We start from the raw sequence: 22,023 nt of genomic DNA, 5'->3' as shown, positions 1-22,023 counted from the left end.
ATTTTCACAAAAAGGCACAAGCTTTTTCTTCTGCTACGTTTATGTGTGCCGGTGCTGTTAGTACCCGGCTGTGTAACTTGATAGGGGGCATCGAGAGGGATAAGGGAATGTTGAGTTGCAATGGAGCAGAGTACGATACAGGTAAACTGAATTACAACTTTAAACTGTTACTTTGTTGCAGCTCGAGGCGCTCGGCGCGCGAGCTCAAAATTCGCTTCTTTGTTTTTAAAAAATTAATATGAAATTTTATAACCGCTGTTCCAGCGACACGTCGTAATATTTGAAGTTCGCTAAAATGCCGAATTGATTCCTATCCAATCAAGCCAACGAAGACTTGAAAATATTACCCCGTATTTCGCCGATAAACTTTTATTTGTTAAGAGGCGTATTTGAAATTTCATCGACGCTGTGTCGTTTTTGTGGGACGATTTATTGTTATATCAAGAGCGCGTGCGTTTGATATTTCGATTTTTTTTTTCGTTAATGATTAATTTCTTTGTGTCGTGTTGACTACCTAGATTCTCCCTCTTTTGCCCCCCACCCCCACATATCACATTTGCCCAAATAGATTTTTGTTTTAATTTCTTATTAAAAACGAATCGAGCCCACGGTTTTAAAGGGAAAGCTGCATTGTTTTTATTCACAATCTGTCGACACATTTTTTTCGACGAAATCTCGCCAATATTAAGCATTATTTTTCAAATGAAACTTCTAGGAAGAGGTAAACTTGGTGGAGCTGCTGATTTTATTTGAGACTACTAAGTTTTTTCGTCAAGCTTAAGTTATTTGGTCGTTACACGAGCCGTGGTATTATTATTATTATTATTATTATTATTATTATTGTTATTTTTTAAATATGTATAGCCACAATAACGTAATATCGTTTGGATTTTCTACGTTTTTAATATGATTAAGAGATCATTCGTGTTGGCTAGAAATGCTAGGCTATAGCAGTACATTTTTGTCGTGATATATGAGACTTTTATGTATGTGGCAGTAGGAAGTTGGCTGAAATATGTTGTTTCGCATATTGAATGAATACCAGTATTATTAAGCCTCCGAGAGCACCCGGATTGAGGATGTTGTTTATCACCGTTGTTATTGATATTATGTAAAATATAAACATTTTCAACTCTGATATGAGTCCTTTTTCATTGTTAATAAATGTAAACAATTTTAGGCTCAGCAAAAAACGCCCAATGTCATTTTGGTTATTTTCTGTCTAAATTTTTCTCAGGCTATATGTGGTTTTAGAGTTGGGATGATGCACTCAGTTTGGAGAACATAAAGTGAAAAAGTTGACTGTCACAGACGTGTATTGTGGCTTAACTGTAAGACTAGTTCTCTATTTTACCAGTAGGCGCGGGACATGTGGACGCCGAATGTTGTGGCTTCTGATTGGTCAGTTTTTCGGTGAAAATGTGGGTTACCGGTGGGGGTGGGGCGGGGGTTGATTGACCCATGACTGTGTATTACCTCGTGAACGTGTCCTGTGATTGACATGTTGAGTTAAAGTATTGAGAGCATGTCATGCTCAGACCACGTTCAAGAGGCAATGCAATGTTACTTTGGTAAACAGATGACATACAATGCTGTGCATGTGCGAATCATATCCCTTTACAAAATACATAACTATATATATATATATATATAGTGGGTGTGTGGGTGTGTTAATGTAGATATATATTAATGTAGATGCCAATTACAAATTAATGACAAAAACAGAAAGGTTGCCTATTGTTGTAAAATTTGCTAGAAAACAGTGCTAGAAGAGCTTATTTCTTTATAATTTGTAATTGTTGTGAACTGCACTGTTTGAAAATTACTTTAACAGTTTTAGATCAGATATTAACAACAAATTAGATATTTTATCATAGTTAAAAAAAATATAGAAGACTATTATCCATACATACACTACCCATCAAATCATTTAGTTTCATCTAAGTGAATTCCCATTAGCTGCATTATGTATAGCTTTAACATTTATTTTTAAAGCTCTTAGTATGCTTATACAACAACAATAACATATTATGATAAAATATTAAAACAACAATAGTGATTAAAACTGTAATGTATTAAAACATTTTAATGTTATTAATATATAATATTATACATTCATGCTTTTAACCAAAAATGTGTTATCATCTGAATTATTTTCAGTATGTTAAAGAGAAAGTCAATCTTCATATGAATATACATATTTCTTTGAATTATTTATAACCTCTATAACCTTATTTGTGATATTCAATCCTCTGCTTTTTTATCCATTTCATCTATTATCAAAATATCTATTATCAAATGAATTAATTTAATTTCAGATAAACAAATTCTTATTAGCCTTTTGCATTATTCATAGCTTTATTTAACTGTCTTATTTGTTTTTGTTTTTATTATTGATTTTAAACTCTTAGTGTGCTAATACAATAACAATATCCTTTTAAATAAGAGATTACAACAGTTACACACTAGTATTACAATATTTTGATGTTATTCAAACAATTTAAAAGAATATATTAAAACACATTTATGCTTTTGACCCAAAAAGGTTTTAACTAAATTATATTTGGTATGTTGAAGATAAATTAATCAAGCTTCATAGTCATGTACATATTTTTTAATTAATTAATTCGTTTTTGTGGGATTCAGTGTAGCCTCTATATGAATTGTCTATATCATCTATTATCAAATTAATTAATTTAGTTTCAGATAGGCTAAATTAATTATCATTAGCAGTTTGCATTATTTTTAGCTTTATTTTTGTTTGTTTTTTAAATCTTAGTATGCAAATACAATAACTATTTAAATAAGATATTCCAACACCAACAGTAACACTCTAGTATTAAAACATTTTAATGTTATTAAAATAATATTTTTAAACACTATTATACATTCATGTTCTTGACCAAAAATATGTAATAACTGAATGTACCAAACTTCATATGCATATTCATATTTCTTTAAATAATATTTTTTGGGATATTTTGTGATCATATCAGTGTAGCCTCTACATTTATTGTCCAAATAGTTTTAGATAAATTAATTTGTGTTAGACTTTTGCACTTTTTATAGCTTTATTAATTGTTTTGTTTGATGTATTTATTATTTATATTAAACTTGTAATATTCTTATACAATAACCTTTTAAATAAGAGATTACAACAACAATACTAGTATTGAAACATTTTAATGTTATTAAAATAATTTAAAATAATATATTTAAACACTATTATACTTACAAAAATATGTATTATCAACTAAATCTTTGTCAGTATGTTGAATATAAATTGACCAATCTTCATATGTATATACATATTTCTTTGAATGTCACAAACAAAAACATAAAATATTTAGTGTAGCCTCCACATGTATTGTCCATTTTTAGTAACAGAATGTACCACCAGCACATTTTTAAATTTGATAGCAGAAAACCACATTATGGCATCATTTCTCTGGAATTTTGATGTTTTACTTTCTGTAACTCAAATAATATAAAAATCTTTGTGTTTTTCCATTGCTATCAGGCCATTCCTAAGTAGATTAATACATTGGAATGTGTTTTCAACCATGGAAACTTTACCAAACAGTTCTGAGTAGGTTATGTGAGAATGATTAGTAATTAAAAAGTATGTTTTGGGGAAGTTTTCGTCTTGGATTTGAGCAGAAATACTGATAGCAGAAAACACATTAAATATTTTCTGTCTTAATGCTCAGCTGATTTGAGAAGACCGCAATGCTTGCTGCTCAGACAGATAATTTGAATCATGTGAAGGGTGTTTGCATATGTGTGTATTTGAGCTTTGTATGCATAAGTATTCTTCTAGAGCTCTGTCTCTTATGAAGTGTTTGTGTAACGACGGCACTTCTATTTGCTTAAAATATCTGCGCAGGAGCAAATTCCAAATGGAATGTATGAATTAATAAGTTGTTTTTTAACCACAGACTGCTTGTGAACTTGTGTAACTTATAATTTTGTGCTCTGACTCATTAAAGGGACACTTCACCCAAAAATAAAACTTCTGTCATTTGCTCAACCTCAAGTTGTTCTAAACTTGTATGAATTTCTTTCTTCTGCTGAACACAAAAGAAGATATTTTAAAGAATATGGATAACCAAACAGTTGATAGACGTGTGTGTGTGTGTGTCTGTGTCTGTGTCTGTGTCTGTGTCTGTGTCTGTGTCTGTGTCTGTGTCTGTGTCTGTGTGTGTGTGTGTGTATAATACACACACACACTATAAATGTTTTTTTTTTTTTATCCATACAATGGACATCAATAAGGCCCATAAACTGTTTAGTACTCATATTCTTCAAATTATCTTCTTTTATATTCAGCAGAAGAAAGAAATTCATACAAGTTTGGAACAAATTGAGTCTGAGCAAATGACAGAAGTTTTATTTTTGGGTGAAGTGTCTCTTTATGGCTGAAGAAGGATGTAGATGTTTATATATTAGATATTAGATGTTTTCTCAGCCGTATGTGGGTGACTTGATTTTGCCGTTCTCCTGAATGCATTCAGATGTTTATTCCCTAACCTGTTTGCTTTTGTGCGCTCTTGTGTTAATCAGTGGTTAGGTGCTCCTAGCTGCCTCCGAGGCTCCTTTGCCTTTTATAAGTCAGTGGGTTGCAAGCACGAGTCCGGAGGTCCGACTCAGGTCTGGAAGCTTGGGGAGTTCTACTTCATGCGCTGTGGCCCTCAGGAGCCTGTGTGTATAGCCGAGGTCACGTTGCTGTGGGAAGATCAGACACAGCGCCACCTGCTGGCCAGTTCTAGACTCTACTTCTTACCTGAGGACACTCCAAAGGGCAGAGCAGTGGAGCATGGAGAGGTGAGAGATGGGGAAAGCCACATAAATAACCTGTGGCTAAGGGGAAATAGTGCATGAGCACCACAATTATGTTTGCATACTATCATTTTGAAGGTATATAGTAATATTTTTTTAAAAAAATCAGTTGTGTGTTATAAAAAGTTGTGTTACGGGATGTATAAATCTCTGTAAATTGTGCCCACTGCAGTAGACAAATCATGATCCATCAGAAATCATTCTAAAAGGACAATTTGTTGCTCAAGAAACATTTATGATTATTATCAGTGTTCTGAAAATTTCAATTTCAGAATTCTTTGATTAATAGAAAGTTTAAAAGAACAGCATTAATTTGAAATAAAAAGCTTTTGTAACATTATACACTACCTTTCAAATGTTTGGGGTCCTAACAATTTCTTTAAAGGTCTTCGCGATTCCATCTTTCAAACTTTAGTTAGTGTGTAATGTTGCTGTTAGAGCATAAATAATACCTGTAAAATTATAAAGCTCAAAGTTCAATGCCAAGCGAGATATTTTATTTAAGAGAAGTTCCCTTTCAAAGCCTACAGCGAACGGTCGGTTTGGACTACAGCAGGAAGTGCAGGGATGTAATGACGTCACTAAAACCGTTTGTTGACTAACCCTCCGCCCACAAGAACACGCAAAATAGGGGGCGTGGTCTTGTTGCTCTCCCACGTGGAGAAGAGCGCGCATTCAGCGCTCGCATCTCCCCGTTATGGTAAGAGGCGGGACCTTTCTGGGCAAAGTGCTCTAAGCTGCTGTCCAATCACAACACGGGAAGCGCTGGCCCAATCAGAACTCGTTACGTGTTTCTGAAGGAGGGACTTTATAGAACAAGGAAATCATCAGGCCGTTTTTAGGACAGAGAAAACAGCGGTGTTCAGATAAGTAAACTGTGTGAAAAATAGAGTGTTTTTTTTACATGCGAAACATGAACTCATGTTATATTGCACACTGTAAACATAATCAAAGCTTCGAAAACACGTGAAGAACGGGACCTTTAAAAAAAGTAAAGAAGGAAACTAAACTACCTGTAATAACTTTTATTCAGCTTGGATGCATTCAATTGATCAAAGGTGAGAGTAAAGACATTTATAATGTTGGAAAATGTTGTATTTCAAATAAATGCTCTTCTTTTGAACTTTCTAGTCATCAAAGTATTCTGGGGGGAGAGAAAGACTCCTGTTTTTAACATTGGTAATAATAATAAATATTTCTTGAGCACCAGATCATCATATTAGATTAATTTCTGAAGGATCATATGACAAGACTGGAGGAAAGATGCTAAAAATCCAGCTTTGCATCACAGGAATAAAACATTTACATTTTAAAATAATATTCAAATAAAAAAGTTATTTTAAATGGTAATATTTCACAATATCTTTTGTTTTTTTGTGGATAAGTGTTGGGATTAATGCAATAATTTACTGTAATTTAATTACTTTTCCCTTGGAAAAAGTAAGGGATTATTCTTCATTTTTCAGAAATTAAATAAGTTACTTCTGAAGTAATTGCATTAAATACTGTGTGGACCGAATCAACACGACCCCCTCATTAAACCCGTCTCTGGCATGATGACTCCGATCTTTCAAATAATCTTTCGATCTATTATGATTTCTGACCTGTAATGTTACCTGAATCATAATCACGGTTTGTTCGTCGACACCGACTGACGTTTTTTTCCCCTCCATTCTGGCCCTGAAGAAGTTTTGGTTTCTTGTCACTGTCGCCTTTGGCTTTAGTCTTGCTCAGTTGGGGACACTTAAATTTCAACTATATCACCGTATTGATACTTTATGATAATTTAAATGAGCTGATAACGGCTGTACAGCCAAATCAAATTCTGTTGCATTGTCTTCCTGTTAACACTGTGAAGCTGCTTTGAAACAATTGGCATGGTTAAAGTGTTAAAATAAAGTTGACTTGACTTGACTAGAACAATTCTATATAACACAGTAGTGGTTTTATGTTCAATATTTTTGTTGTCTAATCTTAAATATGGTTCTAATGTAACCACCTCTCTTACTCTGTTCAAGAATAATTTAATATTTATATAATTTATAAATATATAAATTAAAAAGTACTTACTGAAGTAAAAAAAGGTAACACTTTACAATAAGGTTTATCAGTAGTCAACTACATTAGTTAACACAAACTAATAATGAAATGCATCTGTAAAGCATTTATTAAACTTTGTTAATGTTAATTTCAACATTTACCACTACATTATTAAAATATTGTTAATGTTAATGCACTCCGAACTAACAAACCATGAACAGCTGTATTTTTATTAACATTAACAAAGATGAACAAATACATTAACAGATGAACTGCTCATGGTTAGTTAAAACATTAAATAAACCTTATTGAAAAGTATTACATTAAAACAATAACCAGTCCCTCCAGGATTTTGCGATATTTTTTTGTGATCAAAATGACTGTGGTGGTAATTTCCTGTATTTGTTTTTTTATAATTAGATACCACATTTACCATATTATATATTATGTTAGATGCACAATAAGTCATACACGACAATAGAACAAACAAAATGCACAAATATTGTTTATTTTGGTATCTCACTAAAAAAGACTAGTCCAGTGGTGTACTATGTAGCTTTAATAACTAAAGAGTTAGGAGAAATACTAAAGCTTTTCAGAGTTTTCATTGTAAACAATTAAATGCTAGAATGCCGCAGAGATAAGCATCTAAAATGTCAACTGGGCTTTTTTTTTTTTTTTTTTTTTGAAAGCAGTTTGAGCTGGTTGTTTTTGCCCGAGATGACAAGTCTTTTATTGTTAAATAGTGTTACAGAAAAAAAGGAGAGACTCCTCTCTAGCATTCACTAAAAGGTGTTAAAATATCTCTGCATCAGTCAACCCAGTCCTGCCTTGTAAGCTCATGTGAATGTATGAGACGCGTAGTTTCGTCCTGCAGACATTTACTTGGTGTTTTCTTTGCGTTTCTTCGCGCAGGATGAAGTACTCGCTGTATCAAAAAAGATTGTAGTCAGAGTGGAGGATCTGGTGAAGTGGACTTGTCAGGAACCGCCACAGTGGAAGCGCAGCAGTCAAATCATTCATGGGCCTCTGATGTCTGATGGGTCACAAGATGCTAGTTCTCCACAGGAAGGAAAAACAGAGAGGGATGGTGAGTAATGAAAAAATCCTGAATTGCATTTTTCTTTACTCAAGGGGAAAGGACAGTCTGAAAATTAGGGGAGACACAATTCCAAAATGTATCAGGGTCCTGCTTTATATTAGGTGTTTTTTAATATTGCTAAAAAATGAATAGAGGGCATCAACGTCACTTTCCCGCCGGGACACACCCCTCAGCTGGGAATGAGCTGCTACCGCATGAATGGATTTAATAGGGGAAAGCGCGAGTTAAACAAACGATTATCAGTTTAAACTAAAGGTTGACTTACCAAAGATCCAGTGATCCATCGATATTAACATGCAGCCAGGAGTTGTATTTATATGAGCCAGATTTCGATACATGAATACACAAATATTTATCACTGTCAGTCATCCCAGTTTCGAGAGTGCATCGCGCATGTACAGTCATGAAAACGTTAGGACACCCTATTGAATTCCATGGTTTTCTGTATCAGGACATTAAAAATCATCTAGAGCCCGGCAGGTCTTAAAGGGGTGATGAATTGAGAAATCAACTTTCCCTTGAGCTTTTGATATATAAAAGGTCATGATAATTTAAGAATATCCTGTAAGTTTCAGAGCTGAAAACTTCCTTGTTAGTCAAAGAAAAGCTTTTATTGACACCAGGTTCAGCAGACGGTCCTGTGCTTCATACTGACGTCATTGTGTGACGAAACACCACCTCTACAGCGCGTCTAACCCAGTAGCTTCGCCCACCCTCGCCCATCCAAAGGAAGCCATAAGCTTCCTTTGGATCCTAATATTAGGAATGAGTGGTTGAACTTTATTTTTAATGAAGTTCCAGCTGACGTGGGGAAGACAGTGGTGTTCACTTCATTTCACTGCGGATTTCTTTGTAAACAAATCTCCGGTCGATGCTGGATTTGGGTCCGACAGGAATTGTGCAACACACTTATTGAAGTTTCATAAACTAATTTCGGGAGAAGCACGCGCAGACAATTAAATCTAACTAAACACAGGTGGAGCAGGCTCAGATAATTAAACCTAATTGGAACACAAGAGGAGCACATTAAACTAATCAGTTAATCAATGATAGGAGTTGTATATAGACAGCCGATTTACCTTCCTGTCATTGACAGTTTCTCAGCACCACCACCCCTTCTCCGCACTTACTTAAATCAACTGCTATAAATATCAAAACAATCACAAACTGTAATCTAGTTCTAAACTATCTTTGTTACGGGGGGGGGATACTCTGGGTTCGGGCAAAATTTCCGGGCCCGGAGCCCTCTCCGGACAGCACGCCAAATACGCATAATCTTTACTCTATTTAATTGATGTAAGTGTGAACTCGTGAATGTGAGTAAAACGTGTTTTTATATGTGATAGTATTGCATTGTTATAGATCGTTTAGCTTATGTGTACGTGTCTAACAGAACATACCTTTAGCACGCTGGAAGTATGGGCCAGGGCTCGCAAAGCCTGGCAGGCCGATGAATCTCATTATATTCCGTTCTCGATCTGCTATTCTCTCTCTCGACATCTGAAAGGCAGCGCTCACGTGTGTGTGTGTGTGTGTGCACGCGTGATACACGCTTATATCACCTGATCTTGCGGGCTATGTGTAATATAAAAATAATAGTCCAATCAATCGCTGGTCGATGAGAAATAAATCATTGTGTTTGTTTGATAAAGGAGCTGAAGCTCATTAAATATGCAAATCTTATCCAATCCTAGCCGTGGGCGTTTACTTCCAAGTCTCCAGTGCGTCATGCCCATCAAAACCCAGTGTTCAGAGCCTCAAAACCAGTGAAAAAATAGCCTATTACTTATTAGTCATGATGTTTTTGAATGTGAAAACCACACAAACATCATTAGTTAACCTCAGACAACAGTATAAATTTTTTTTTAAAAAGCCAGTTCATGACTACTTAAATATTTGGAAAATAGAACCTCAGATGAACATCATATCACATATCTCAAAGTGTCAAGTTATTTATTTAGCAAAAATAAAGTCAAGATGTTGACTTTGTTTGTTTTCTGGTTTGTGTGTTTTTCGCGGCATTCACGCTGAACCAGTGAACTCAGTCTTTTTGCCACTCAGTGGGTGGAGCCGCAGTCACTCTGGCCGACAGTCATGTCACATAAATATCTTCTATTGTTCGGTACAGTGCTCAGCTGCAATGCTCATTCTATTGCAAAATACTTGCTGCTTTTGAGGTGGGATGACCTATTCAGTTTAACACAAGTTTGGTGGTATAGGTAGGTTTAAGGGTGGGCTAAAGTCAGTGGCAGGCCATGCATTTTACACCTAGGCCTTCAGTGGTATCCTACCTGAATTAATCCACCTCTTAATAAAATCATCATGATGCCACAGCTAAAGAAACCATCAATATTATACAGAAATGCAGTATAAAAGGGTGTTGTGTGTCTCGTGAAGCAAGAACGAATTTCATTATTAAATCAGGAAAACCAATTAACACAATTCAACAAGTCTTCTGTCACTGGAGCCACAGCTGCACCATACACATCATATCTAACAGAAGCATCAATCCATTCTGGGTTTTCCGTGCATTTTTGTAGGCAATTACGGTTTTCCCAGGGATTTGAAATGAAGGCAAGTTGTGCATTTTTTTTTTGTAGAATTATACATAAGAGAACGCAGCAGCATAAATGGTTCTTGAAAAATCTGTTTTGAACAATCAAAAGTATGAAAAATGTATTTCAGGTGAGGTTCAAAGATAATACAAAGTGTGTGTGGTTTTTTTTATTATTAAAAAAGAATTAAACCCACAAAACTTGCAATTTTATCTATGAAAATGTTGAAAATATGAGGATATAAAAATAAAAATTGATCATAAATTTACAAGAAAACGGAAATCAATCCAATTCATCAAGGAAAAAAGGGGGGTCGGATTAACGTTAGCAAGGGTTGACTGTATAGGCTATACATTTAAAAAAAAAAAAAAATGCATTATAGCCTACTCACCAAAATAGGCTGCTGATTATTTGTACACAAAACATGCCAAGTGTGTGCTGCTGTCCCATGCTCTCACCCAGATTTTTCTGCTGAAGTAAATAAAGGAGATCCGCTGGACTTCAAAATCAGTCATGGCATACATTACAGTCAGTTCCGTTTTTATCCGGGACAGATCGACTAGTGTTCTGTGACCGTTAAGCGAAGGTTGTATGCGGGAATTTTGAAAATGGCTTTGTAAGCATGTCTGCGACCTCCTCTGTCAGCCTCTGTGGTCTGAAAAAAAAAACCTATTAAATCTACAGATGTTTTATATCTCTAACCATCCAATGAAAGGACGTGAATGCAGACGTTATTGTACGCCTGCTAGACTGCCCTGGTGTCGCCAACTCAAAATCGAATGAAATATGAGTGCTTATCTGATTGGTTAAAGCGCACCGTTTCATTGCCATTCATTTTATTGCCATTCATTGCCATTCATTTTAAGCTGGAGGCGCCCTCAATATTGATTCTGAAGGTCTCAAGGCCTGTTGAAGGTCTCAAGGCAGATTACTTGACCCTGGCATCACATGATGGTTGAAATATGATTGGATAAAAGCTTTATAACATAAACAAACACTACTGGAAGCAGTGCAACTGAGAGAAAAGAAAATAGCCTATTGGGAATAATTTAATACACATTCATGGAAAAAATATATTAAAATTTAAGTCTGTGATTCTGATGATTAGGCCAGCAGAGAAAGGCTTCGCTGGCCTTGACGGCCCACCACTGGCTAAAGTGTAATGGAAGGGTCAACCATGTAATTATAGATTTAATTACAGCTACAGGTTTTAAATATAAGTACAATGCAAAAACAGGTTTTCACACAAATGCATCTGATTAATGTTACTACGTAGTAGTTAAAGACACCTAATATAAAGTAATATAAAGACTTTTATCAGCTTGGTTTATGAATATTATTGAAGTGTTGTTTTTAAATTAATATTCAACAGGCCCAGGTGTCTTGCCTTATTTGTTGAGAGGCAGAAATGCATGAATGTTGACTGGACTTCTTATTTCTGTACACATTTTACTCTTGTTGAAGTTATTGACACTTAATTATTTTTTTATTTATTTTTTTTCAATCGTTTTCTGTTATATTCACTATTGTATTAACTGCTATTTATGTACTATTATAGTATTTATTAATATTTTGAAATGGCATATATTTATTTATTTATAATTTAGTTTTACTTAGCTTAAATTGAAGAACTTAAAATATGGCAATTGGTTGCCAAAGCAACATTTCTAATTAAATGTTTTAAATTATATATTTTTTTCTTTTCTTTTAAATTTTTCATTTAATTTTTTTTATTTTAGCTTTTTCAATTAATGAAAAAATTCTTTAATAGTTTTAGTTTTGGTCAATAGCAGCAAAATCGCAAAGTATGTCTTGCCTTATTTTCTTGTGAAACTTGCAATGTTTGAGTTAGACTTTTGTCAGGAAATGAATAAAGAGGAAGGCTTATGAAATTGTGTCTGTTTTTCAGCCTAAAGCCAACTGAACACACATCACATTATAGTTAACTGTAAGTAAGAGTCAAATGTGTAAATAGGAATTTCCCAGGAGGAATTGTAGGCAGAATTTTGAGAATGTAAAAGTTTACTTTTTAAAATAAAAACAGAGCATTACTATTAATTTTAAGGGGGGACCCGACCGTGAAACAATTGTATGATGACACTGTCTGGAGTGTGATAATGTAGTTGAGCCCAGGGATTGATGGTTAGATGTGTTTTTTTTTTTTGGTGTGGTTGTTTTTTGCACTGAAGCATTGAAGCAGATGTACTGTTACTGATCATTATTTGATTGTATCCCAATGTATATACTTACACTTGTTTTGTGTTCTCTTTTAGATGAGTCTCCAGAAGTACAGCAGAAGGTGAAGGTTCTCAGTTACCCCCAGTACTGCCGCTTTCGTTCCCTTCAAAGACGTGTGCCGGATCAGGCTAGCTGCCCTGGTCTGCAGGACCCTCATCTGCTGGCTCTGGGGGGAATAAAAGTGACCCTCCAAAACACACGAGTCCTCTACTGTCGGGATACCTTCAACCACCCTACTCTAGACAGCAATGCTAGCATACTGACACAGCTTGGTGAGTAACACACTCTTGTTGTATTGTGACATATAATTCATTAGGGCTAAGTTACAAATATTGATATCTCGATTTTAACCGATTCTCTTTTTAACGATTCAATATTGACCGCGCAATGACCATCCATATTTGGTACCTGTAGTAAACTTTTATTAAATAAACAAAACGAAAGTAAACCACACACATAACAAACCATAAACAAAACTCAACGTAAAGTCCAGGCCTGGTCCTCTCTCTGGGCTTAGTCAGAGAGTTTACACAGTGTGAGTGCCAATAACCAAATTATAAAGACGCTGTAAATAAGAGATTCGTTGTGCAATATAGACTGCAGTGTCAAGTTTTCTCTCATTCAGTGAGCTTACGCTGTGGATGAACTGAAGCGATATCAGTTTCACTGATTATAAAGACTGTTCTTTGCTCTCTTTCTATACATAACCCATTCATAATTTTCCATGCTGCTTAAATACACACTGCAAAGTTTCGGGCGTGACAACCATATTAAAATACGGACAGAATTTGAAATTGGGATGTTTGATGACAAATGGTCTCTAACAAAAAAATCTGATATGTTAAAATAGAGCTGTCACTTGTTCTGTTCTTTTTAAAATGTAATTCATTCACATTAATATTTAATTAGAAAGGAGTGTGTTAAATATTGTTTTAGTTTGTATTTTATTATCATTGTGAAAAGTGGAATTTCACTTGTGGTGTTCACACAGAAAACCTAATATGTTCCATGTATTTGAATTTTATGGGACTGTTCACTTTGTTTTGTAAAATGATTTAGCATGTTATGACCAAAAAAAGTGAAGCATTGTTGTCTAAAGATGATATATGTTTCTGTCCTAGGATGCTCCTCCCTCAGTCTGAAGGGGAGACCTCGTAAAAGAAAGGGCCTGGATGGCAAAGGATCCGATCACCAAAACAATAACCATTTATCAGAGTCATGGATGGAAAGAATGAAGGTATGCTGTGGAGTTTGCATCATAATTTGATGAGACATGTTTATGAATACCGATTTGTTGGCTAAACAGGATGTTTGAAGATTTCGAACAAATAGTAAAGAATAGTGTCACTGAGTGCTTCCTGTTTTGTTTTAACTTTGATGTCTTGACTTCCTTTCACACCATTTGTGTCATCTTATGCATGGTACTGTTTGCCAGTTTTAATTATCATAAGGGTGAATTTCAAATGGCAGCTACTTTTATGTTATTAAATCGGTTTTAAAATACATAAATACAAGCACATACCATTTAAAATAACTTGCTTGAGAACACTACTGCTGTTTTCCATGCTCTAATTAAAATATCCAATATTAACTCTTGTAAGTTGAGTAGCTAGTTATGGCCACGATATACTTATGGCTACTTTTTTCCCCTCTGCTCTTCATTTGGGGGTACGAGTCAAGTCACCTTTATTTTACAGTGCTGATTGTTTCAAAGCTGCTTTACAATGATGACCGAAACAAAGTTCGAAATGCATTAGCTATTAGCGAACATTCAACGCTGCACACACTGCATGAGCTCTAGGGCTGTCACTTTTTATTCGATATTCGAATATGCATTCGAACATAAAGTGAAATATCCGTAATCGAACTATAAATAAACTATCCGGTTTTTAAAGTGCCATGTAGCGCAATTTTTTTTACAGTCGGGTGCATTTACATGGAGCACTGTAATCGGTTTAAAAGTCCAATCTGAATGAAAATGCTCCATATAAACACCTCAATCGTAAAAATGCCCAAACTGAATAAAATTGTAATCGTTTTGAGATGGGTGGGATGAACCTTTTCATGAATCGATCAAACGAAACATTTCACCATGTTAACGACCTGACCGGATTACTTTTGAGTGTGCGTCCTTATATGACGTACGCAGCGCGCGCCTTCACCACTGAAGAGCGCGCACAACGCTCATATGCACCAAGCTATAATGTTGACAAGAGAGGAAAATACATTTTTCTGAGGGATAAACTTTTTATTTAGAAAGAAGTTATGAAGATAATGTTGGCATAATGACACTTTCCCTAAACCTACCCATGTAAGCAAACAATCAACTACTTCAACTGCGTCTTTCGCACTTCGCTTAATACATCTGAGATGATTTGACCGATCCCAGATCTCTTAATCGTGATAATTTATCTCTGGCTAATTTTTTTATTCAAACCAAATAAAAAATTTGCGGATTGGATTAAAATAGAGTTCTTAAATCTAAGATTACTGCGCGTTCTTGTGTTCCCTTAAGAGGGCAGATGCATCGATACTCGAAACCACGATCAGCAATGCAGCGACTTGCTGGCGGCAAGACTGCAACATAATCACATAATTAAAAAAAGCCACCTGGCAAAAAAACTTGACAAATTAAAAAAAGAAAAAACACGATTTCTGGACCTTTGTAAGGAAATATCCAAACAACCAAACCAACATAAAAGTTATAATGGATAAATGCTAAATATTTATTGCTAAATGCTAAATGCTTACATTTTAAATGCTCAATTATTTATATTCACGATTTTATAGTATTTGTACACCCTTTACACTTTTATTTCAGTGTTGTAATTAGCAATTAATTTAATTCTTAAGTCAATTTGAAGCAGATTTGTTGTGACAGCATTAATTAAAGTTTCTTAAGGGTCAAGATCAAATTATCTGCATCCGTCATCCTTCAAATGAATGCAAGGCTCAGAGTAACGTTACTGCACGTGTGTAAGACTCCAATAAAATTATAAAGAAATTATTCCATCACAAATAAATCTCTCAATCAAGTGACTGTCTATAGTGTTATTGCCTACACCTTTTACTCAACATTATAATATTTTCAAATACATTTTTATATTAGTATTGTTATTTAAAATTATTATTGCCCCAAGTTCAGTAAGGAACTCTTATAATAAAGTAGCAGTGACTGGGACAGACTTTAAGTATCACCTCAAGATGCATTCTAATCCTGTTTACATGAAATAAGCTGCTCTAGAGCAGGTTTAAGCTTACGGACCTGATCATGCCAGATCATGCCAAATCGGCAACAGTCAAATCCATCTAACTGAGTTAGTGACATACGAATAACAGACCCCAGCTCTCCAGCATGTTCGTTTTCATTTGCAGACATCTGACATTGACAGACACCTACCTATAATTGCCACAGACCAATGGTATTACAAAGGTGTTTACCAGCCGTAGTGAACTTTTCCAGAAAGTTCATTTTGGCAAGCTGTTTAGAACTCCCAAAACAGACTATCATTATAAGTAATAAACGTATCGAATTGTATTGTATTTTTTTTTCAAATGCTGACGGCTTGAAAGCACTCACAGCAAGTAATGGCCGAGCTCTGTTTTGACTGCATAATAAGGTTTCTTTCTTTTAAAACCTTAAAGTATGCCTCCTGAACACTTTCCATATATAGCGCACATCTCCCTGAGTCCCTGTATCATTGCGTGAAACTTTTGTATAATTTTTGTAAAATTTTAGCCTGGTCGCTATTCACTGACATTATATTGAAAAGCGCGTACAGGACGTTTTTAATACTTTCTGCTTTTTCTTTGTTAAAGTTTCTGCAGCTAGTGTACTTGAATTTACTTGAATCTGCAGCATTATGTTGTATAAATACAGTTTTGCACAATAAATGTTCTCAAAACTACATACAACATGTCTTTTTTTTTTAAAACAACAACACTTTTAGCATTTGAGCTTTTCTTCTATGTAACCTGTTATGAAAAGGTTTATGATTTATATATCGCAATATATATCGTTATTGCATGAGGCTGCAATGTATATAGCAATATGGATTTTAGGTCATATCGTCTATCCCTAATTACATTTCAATGAATGTTTTCAACTGTTCATCATTTTCAAACATTTAAACCAGACAGGCTTAACCTTACAGTAGTACTTAACACGGATTTATTGTCAGGCTTGAATTAAGATTGTGTGTGGTTAGTATGCTACAATGCTAAAATAACTGTAATATTAGATCTGACATGGTCACCAACCTTATTCAAGGAGGAAAAACGTTAGCTATATATTTTCTGTCAAAGGGTTTATGTTGTTTAGTTGTTTATAAATAGAAGTGGGGCCGGTAGAGATGTCTTTAGCTAGCTAGCAGCAGGCTAGCTAATTTGTTATTAATAGAGATTAACTTCGTTAAATAAACTACTGGACATGCACCAAGCAATACAGAGCTAAAATACATCTTGAATATTATACAACAGTGATTAGTATGGTGTGGTAGGTAGGAGAAATCCTTTCTTACTTTATTTTTAATGACTGCTCACAGTTAACTGTTGGCCAAGTTGCCATTACTGCAGATCAGATTCAACATTGAAACATTTGCTGATAGCATTTTATGCACTGGAATGCATTTTTATCACTCGCCATGGTGGCAACTCTCAGACAGGTTGTAGTCTAAAGCTTGATGTCGATTTGATGTAGCTACTTGGCAGACGTGGTTTATTGCAAATTCAAATGAGAGCCAATCAAAAGCATCAGAATAGCATCGCTTTTCTAAACAGCCTTTAAATGGCAGGAGGCATCGTGAACATCAAAAACAGGCAAAGCAACAAATTAATATTATTTAACATATCCTAGCTTCTTACCGGAAATATTCTGATGTAACCGCCTTTGTATTTGTTAACACAAAAGAGAACACAAAAAAAAATACGGACAGCAGCTTTAACAAGGAACTGTAATTTAATTACACTTTTTTTTCTCAATAACTGTAACCGATTAGAGTTACATTTATTTTGTGAATAAAGTACATAACTCCATTACATGTAACTAGCTACTCCCCAACACTGGCCATTGCTTAGCAACTTAAAGCTCATGTAGGTCTATCCTGCAAGGGCATTTCTCTAAAAGTTTTTATGGGATTTTAAAAAAAATAAAAAAGGCGCAGTCACATTTACCACTTATGGTAGAATTTTCTGGATTCGAAATTTCAATAGAGATCAATACATTCTGGTATTTCAATTGAGAGCGAAAAATTTACCAATGCAGAAGGTTCAAGTTGTGCACCAGAAAGCTGCTTGGTCTGAGTGACTTCTATGTGAGCTGTGCTTCATACATCACTATATTATTAATAGAAAATTGATCTTTTTTGCTCATAAAATGTTGCTAATGTTAACACACCTTAATGTTTTGCTCTGTTGCTATTTGTCAGTTACTGAAGGAAAGATCTTCTAATGTGATGTAACCTTTTGCCTTGTAGGAGAATGTGATGGGGAGTGTGGAGATGCATTGGGATGGGAACTGGCTCCCACATCCAGAAGAGCAGCTCTTCCTGGATCAGCTATATATCTTTATGGAGCGGAGGGGTTCCCCTATAAGCAAAGTTCCCAACCTGGGTTTCAAAAAGAGTATGCACCATTCACTTTCCAGAATAACTTCTATGTAGTTTTGTTCTGCCATAACTCATTAATTAACCAAGCTGTTTTCCTATTTGCCCACAGTTGACCTTTTCCTCATGTATTCAGTAGTAAAAAGACTGGGGGGATATGAGAGGGTAAGTTTGTCATGTCGTTTCATTACTTGGCCGTGATGAGTAAGCTGTAATCCATCATAACGGAATGAAAGAGTTAGCGGTGAGCTCAGTAGTGTGAGTCAGAACCATTGTCCTCCCCATCACCTGCAGGTGACATCGCACCGTTTGTGGAAGACCGTGTACAATGAGTTGGGTGGAAGCCCAGGCAGCACCAGCGCTGCCACCTGCACAAGGAGGCATTATGAAAGGTGAGCATGAAGCTCTGATTACAGCAACAATTAATTCCTGCTGCTTCAGAGGGCTTTGCTCAACTAACTGAATGCCCATTTTCCCTGTTGATCAAATTCTAGGCTGATGCTCCCATATGAACTGTATGTAAGGGGAGAAAACCCAGAACTTGGCAAGCCCAGAGATATATCTGTCTCACCCACTACCATCAAAAAGTCTGTACGGGGCAGAGGGGTGTCAAACAGCCCAAAAAAGAATGCTGTTACAAACCAGGTGAGGGTTTTATTTTCTATAGCACAATAAAAAGGAAATGCTGACCATTTTTTTTGTTTGGTATATGTAAGCTCTCTCAATAAGATCGCTAAACATATGGTTTAGTCCATATTAGGGGCTTTAAGGTTGAGAGGTCCATCTATCACTGTTATTGATATTGAGCTAGGTTAAACCCTACTCTGAAGTAAAAGCTAAAGTAGTTCAAAATTATGGTTCATTATGCCACACCACTGTAGAACAAACAAACTGGACTAATAAACTGGACTTTGTTTCTAGACAGACTAATAAAAAAGTATTCATGAGCATAACTAAGATTACCTTTCTTTATTCTATTACTTTTTAGGCCTCACCACCAGATGGTGTTGTTGTTGTACGTAAGAGAGGAAGACCACCGGGAAAACGCAATGCTAAAGTTCTTGCCAGAGGCAGAGTTGGAAGGCCACCCTTGCATCCAAAACCTCCTTCAGAGATACCAGCAAGACCCCATCAGGAAATTGTCCAACCACTGACTATTTTTCAAGAACTGAAGTTCACCACCCATCCTCATGTCCAAGGTCTGTCACTTGTATCCTCTACTCCAGTGCCCCACCAACCCTTATTGGGTCGAGATGTGAAGATGGAGACTGTAGAACCTCAAGCTCCCTCTTTTCTGTCAGTTCCTTGCAAGTTGCTGGCAGGTGGTTCCCTGGAAGGATTCAGTCCCACCAAAGGACTGTGTCCTTTGGACCTCTTTAGAGCCCGTCTGGGCCTCAATGGAGCAAGCACTAATGAGGTAACATCTCAAAATTCTTCTACGCCCCATCAGACAATTATTGTCCATCAGCCCAAAATCAGTACGCCCGAGACCCCTGAGAATCTTCAGCACCAGTGTTCTGGCTGTAGTTTGGATGCCTCATCCCAAAACGGAGGAATCGCCATGACCAGAGCTCCCCTGCCCCCTCTTAGGATCCTTCCGCTTGACATCGGCTGTAGTCTACAGTTGCGTCAGCTGATGCGCACCCGCCTTGGCTCGACCCACATGAACACCTTCACCAAGAGACTTTCTGAAGTTCTGGCTCAGGATCTCGGCAAGACCTCCCAACCCAACGGAAGTGCTCCTCAAGAGCAATCCCTTCCACTAAACCTAAGCAAGAGAACCATCACCAAGAGGTCTGCTGGAGACATGGAGCTCACAGAACTGCAAGGTCGGGATGTCCAGTCTATGAACAAGAGACCAAAAGTGGAAAATGAGGATCTAGGAGCATCTCTAAAGTGGAATGGCATGTCCTTTCTGGTGCCTTTGAACCAAGATGAGCCAGCTGACCTCAGCTCTCCTAGCAGGGCCAGAGCTTTAGTTCAGGACAGGACCAGTGTGGCTTTGACTCTTCCCGAAGCCAATTGTTTGGCTTTAGTGCCCAAATTGGATGTCCCTCTTGAAAAGCCCTACAGTATTGGTGCTTCCCCAGACACTTTACCTTGTATTTATCACATGAAACAAGGGGAAGACAAGACCATCATAAACACAGTGACAGTTAAGAACCAACCAGAGAGCGCATCTCTGGATCCAAATCTAGAACCTCAATCAAACAGTGACCTCTACTCGCAGTGTGTACCTACTGATGATATCAAAGAGTCGGATGCAGTTTCCTCTCTTAAAGTACTCTCTAGTTCCCTCCTTTCAAAGCCATCTAGCTGTTAGCATGCAGGCAATGGAGCATTACTAACTCTTGCATACTTTATCACTCCTCTCAGCCTTTCCCGCAAACATGTTTGCGTTGTGTATGATCAAAGAGACAGTTCTGCAGATGCATTGCTATCTGCTAAGTACCTGCTTTTAAAACACTACTAAACTTTGAACTGATGCAGGTGGCCATGGTTTTACCAAAGATAAGGTGCCTTGAACTTGATTATTCTATATTTTAGTACTTTTTAAGTTGAAACATATGCTGTAGATAGTGGATCATCGAGTGGCCAGCCAATAAAGGACATTAAATATGACTCGTGGAGCATTTGATTTCTTTGAAAAATGCAAATATTTAAGAAAACCATGGACACAGAATCCGGGTCTGGTTACTGTTGGATCCAGATATCAAAAACATTGTGACAGCATTGCAGAAGATTTGGTCAGCTACTGTAATTTTTTCCTTAGGCATAAATGCTTTGTTTATAAGTGGTAATTTTTTTTTATTTTATGATATGTCATTCTGTGGGTGTAGGTCATACTCGGTTATTATTTATGTTTTACACCTTTATCTAGATTCTTCTTTACTGTTAGGCAGTCTGCCTTTTTTTCTCCTCTTTGTGTGTATTTGTTAAATCTTGCTATTTAAGAAATGGGCACCATATGACCTCTGTGCTGGATCTTATCATATTTTTCCCTAGCTACTCGTTTTAGAAAAATGTACTGTAATGTGCAAAAGATATGCATTATGTTGGGTTCCAATGCAAATTTCCTTTTGTTTTTGTTTGTCTTTCATTATTTTAAAAATGCATTTTATTTACATAGTCATATATTGTAGTTACAATTTGTGTTCCTGATAAACCATCGAATGGTTTACCACAGACATTGATATGTGTGTTTACAGAGAGCATGATGTAGAACCGCCTGTTGTGAGAAAATGGGTAACTTAATTTGCTTTTCACTCCTCATTTTAGACCGACTTCTCGATGCAATGTATCTCACAGGTTTACAGATGACAAATTATATTTAATAATTTTCACTTGGTTTGCTATAATGAATAGTGATTAATTACTTGTGTAAAACACATTTGTACTATGATCATTTTTTATTCTGTTGGTTGTATTTTTCTTTCATTTAATTTCTGTACTTGAAAGGCAGCCAAACAGAACGCTAATCCCTATTTAATGTTCTATAAACTCTTGTAATACCACCAGGTTACAAAAACTATTTTTGTTTATTATTATTTTGCATGCTATGCTAATGGAACATGGACTCTGTGACAGACTGTCACTGCAGACATGTTGAACACTGAATATTTATAATAAAAAAAGTATGTACTTG

The 22,023-nt window shown here is 35.9% G+C and overlaps 1 protein-coding gene across 1 annotated transcript; it reads left to right on the top strand.

Moving 5' to 3' along the window:
• Nucleotides 1-22,023, top strand: zgc:77151 (uncharacterized protein LOC337153 homolog). The gene is made up of 10 exons (XM_067423905.1): nt 1-141; nt 4,564-4,824; nt 7,795-7,969; nt 12,810-13,046; nt 13,896-14,011; nt 18,249-18,396; nt 18,490-18,542; nt 18,672-18,769; nt 18,872-19,022; nt 19,366-22,023. The coding sequence occupies exons 1-10, from the start codon at nt 121-123 to the stop codon at nt 20,698-20,700; spliced, it is 2,595 nt and encodes an 864-aa protein (XP_067280006.1). The 5' UTR covers nt 1-120; the 3' UTR covers nt 20,701-22,023.

This window comes from Pseudorasbora parva, chromosome 18 (genome assembly GCF_024679245.1).
Source record: "Pseudorasbora parva isolate DD20220531a chromosome 18, ASM2467924v1, whole genome shotgun sequence".
NCBI classification, from domain to species: Eukaryota; Metazoa; Chordata; class Actinopteri; order Cypriniformes; family Gobionidae; genus Pseudorasbora; species Pseudorasbora parva.
Note: the sequence above shows the minus strand (reverse complement) of the source record. Positions and strands in the feature narration are given on the sequence as shown.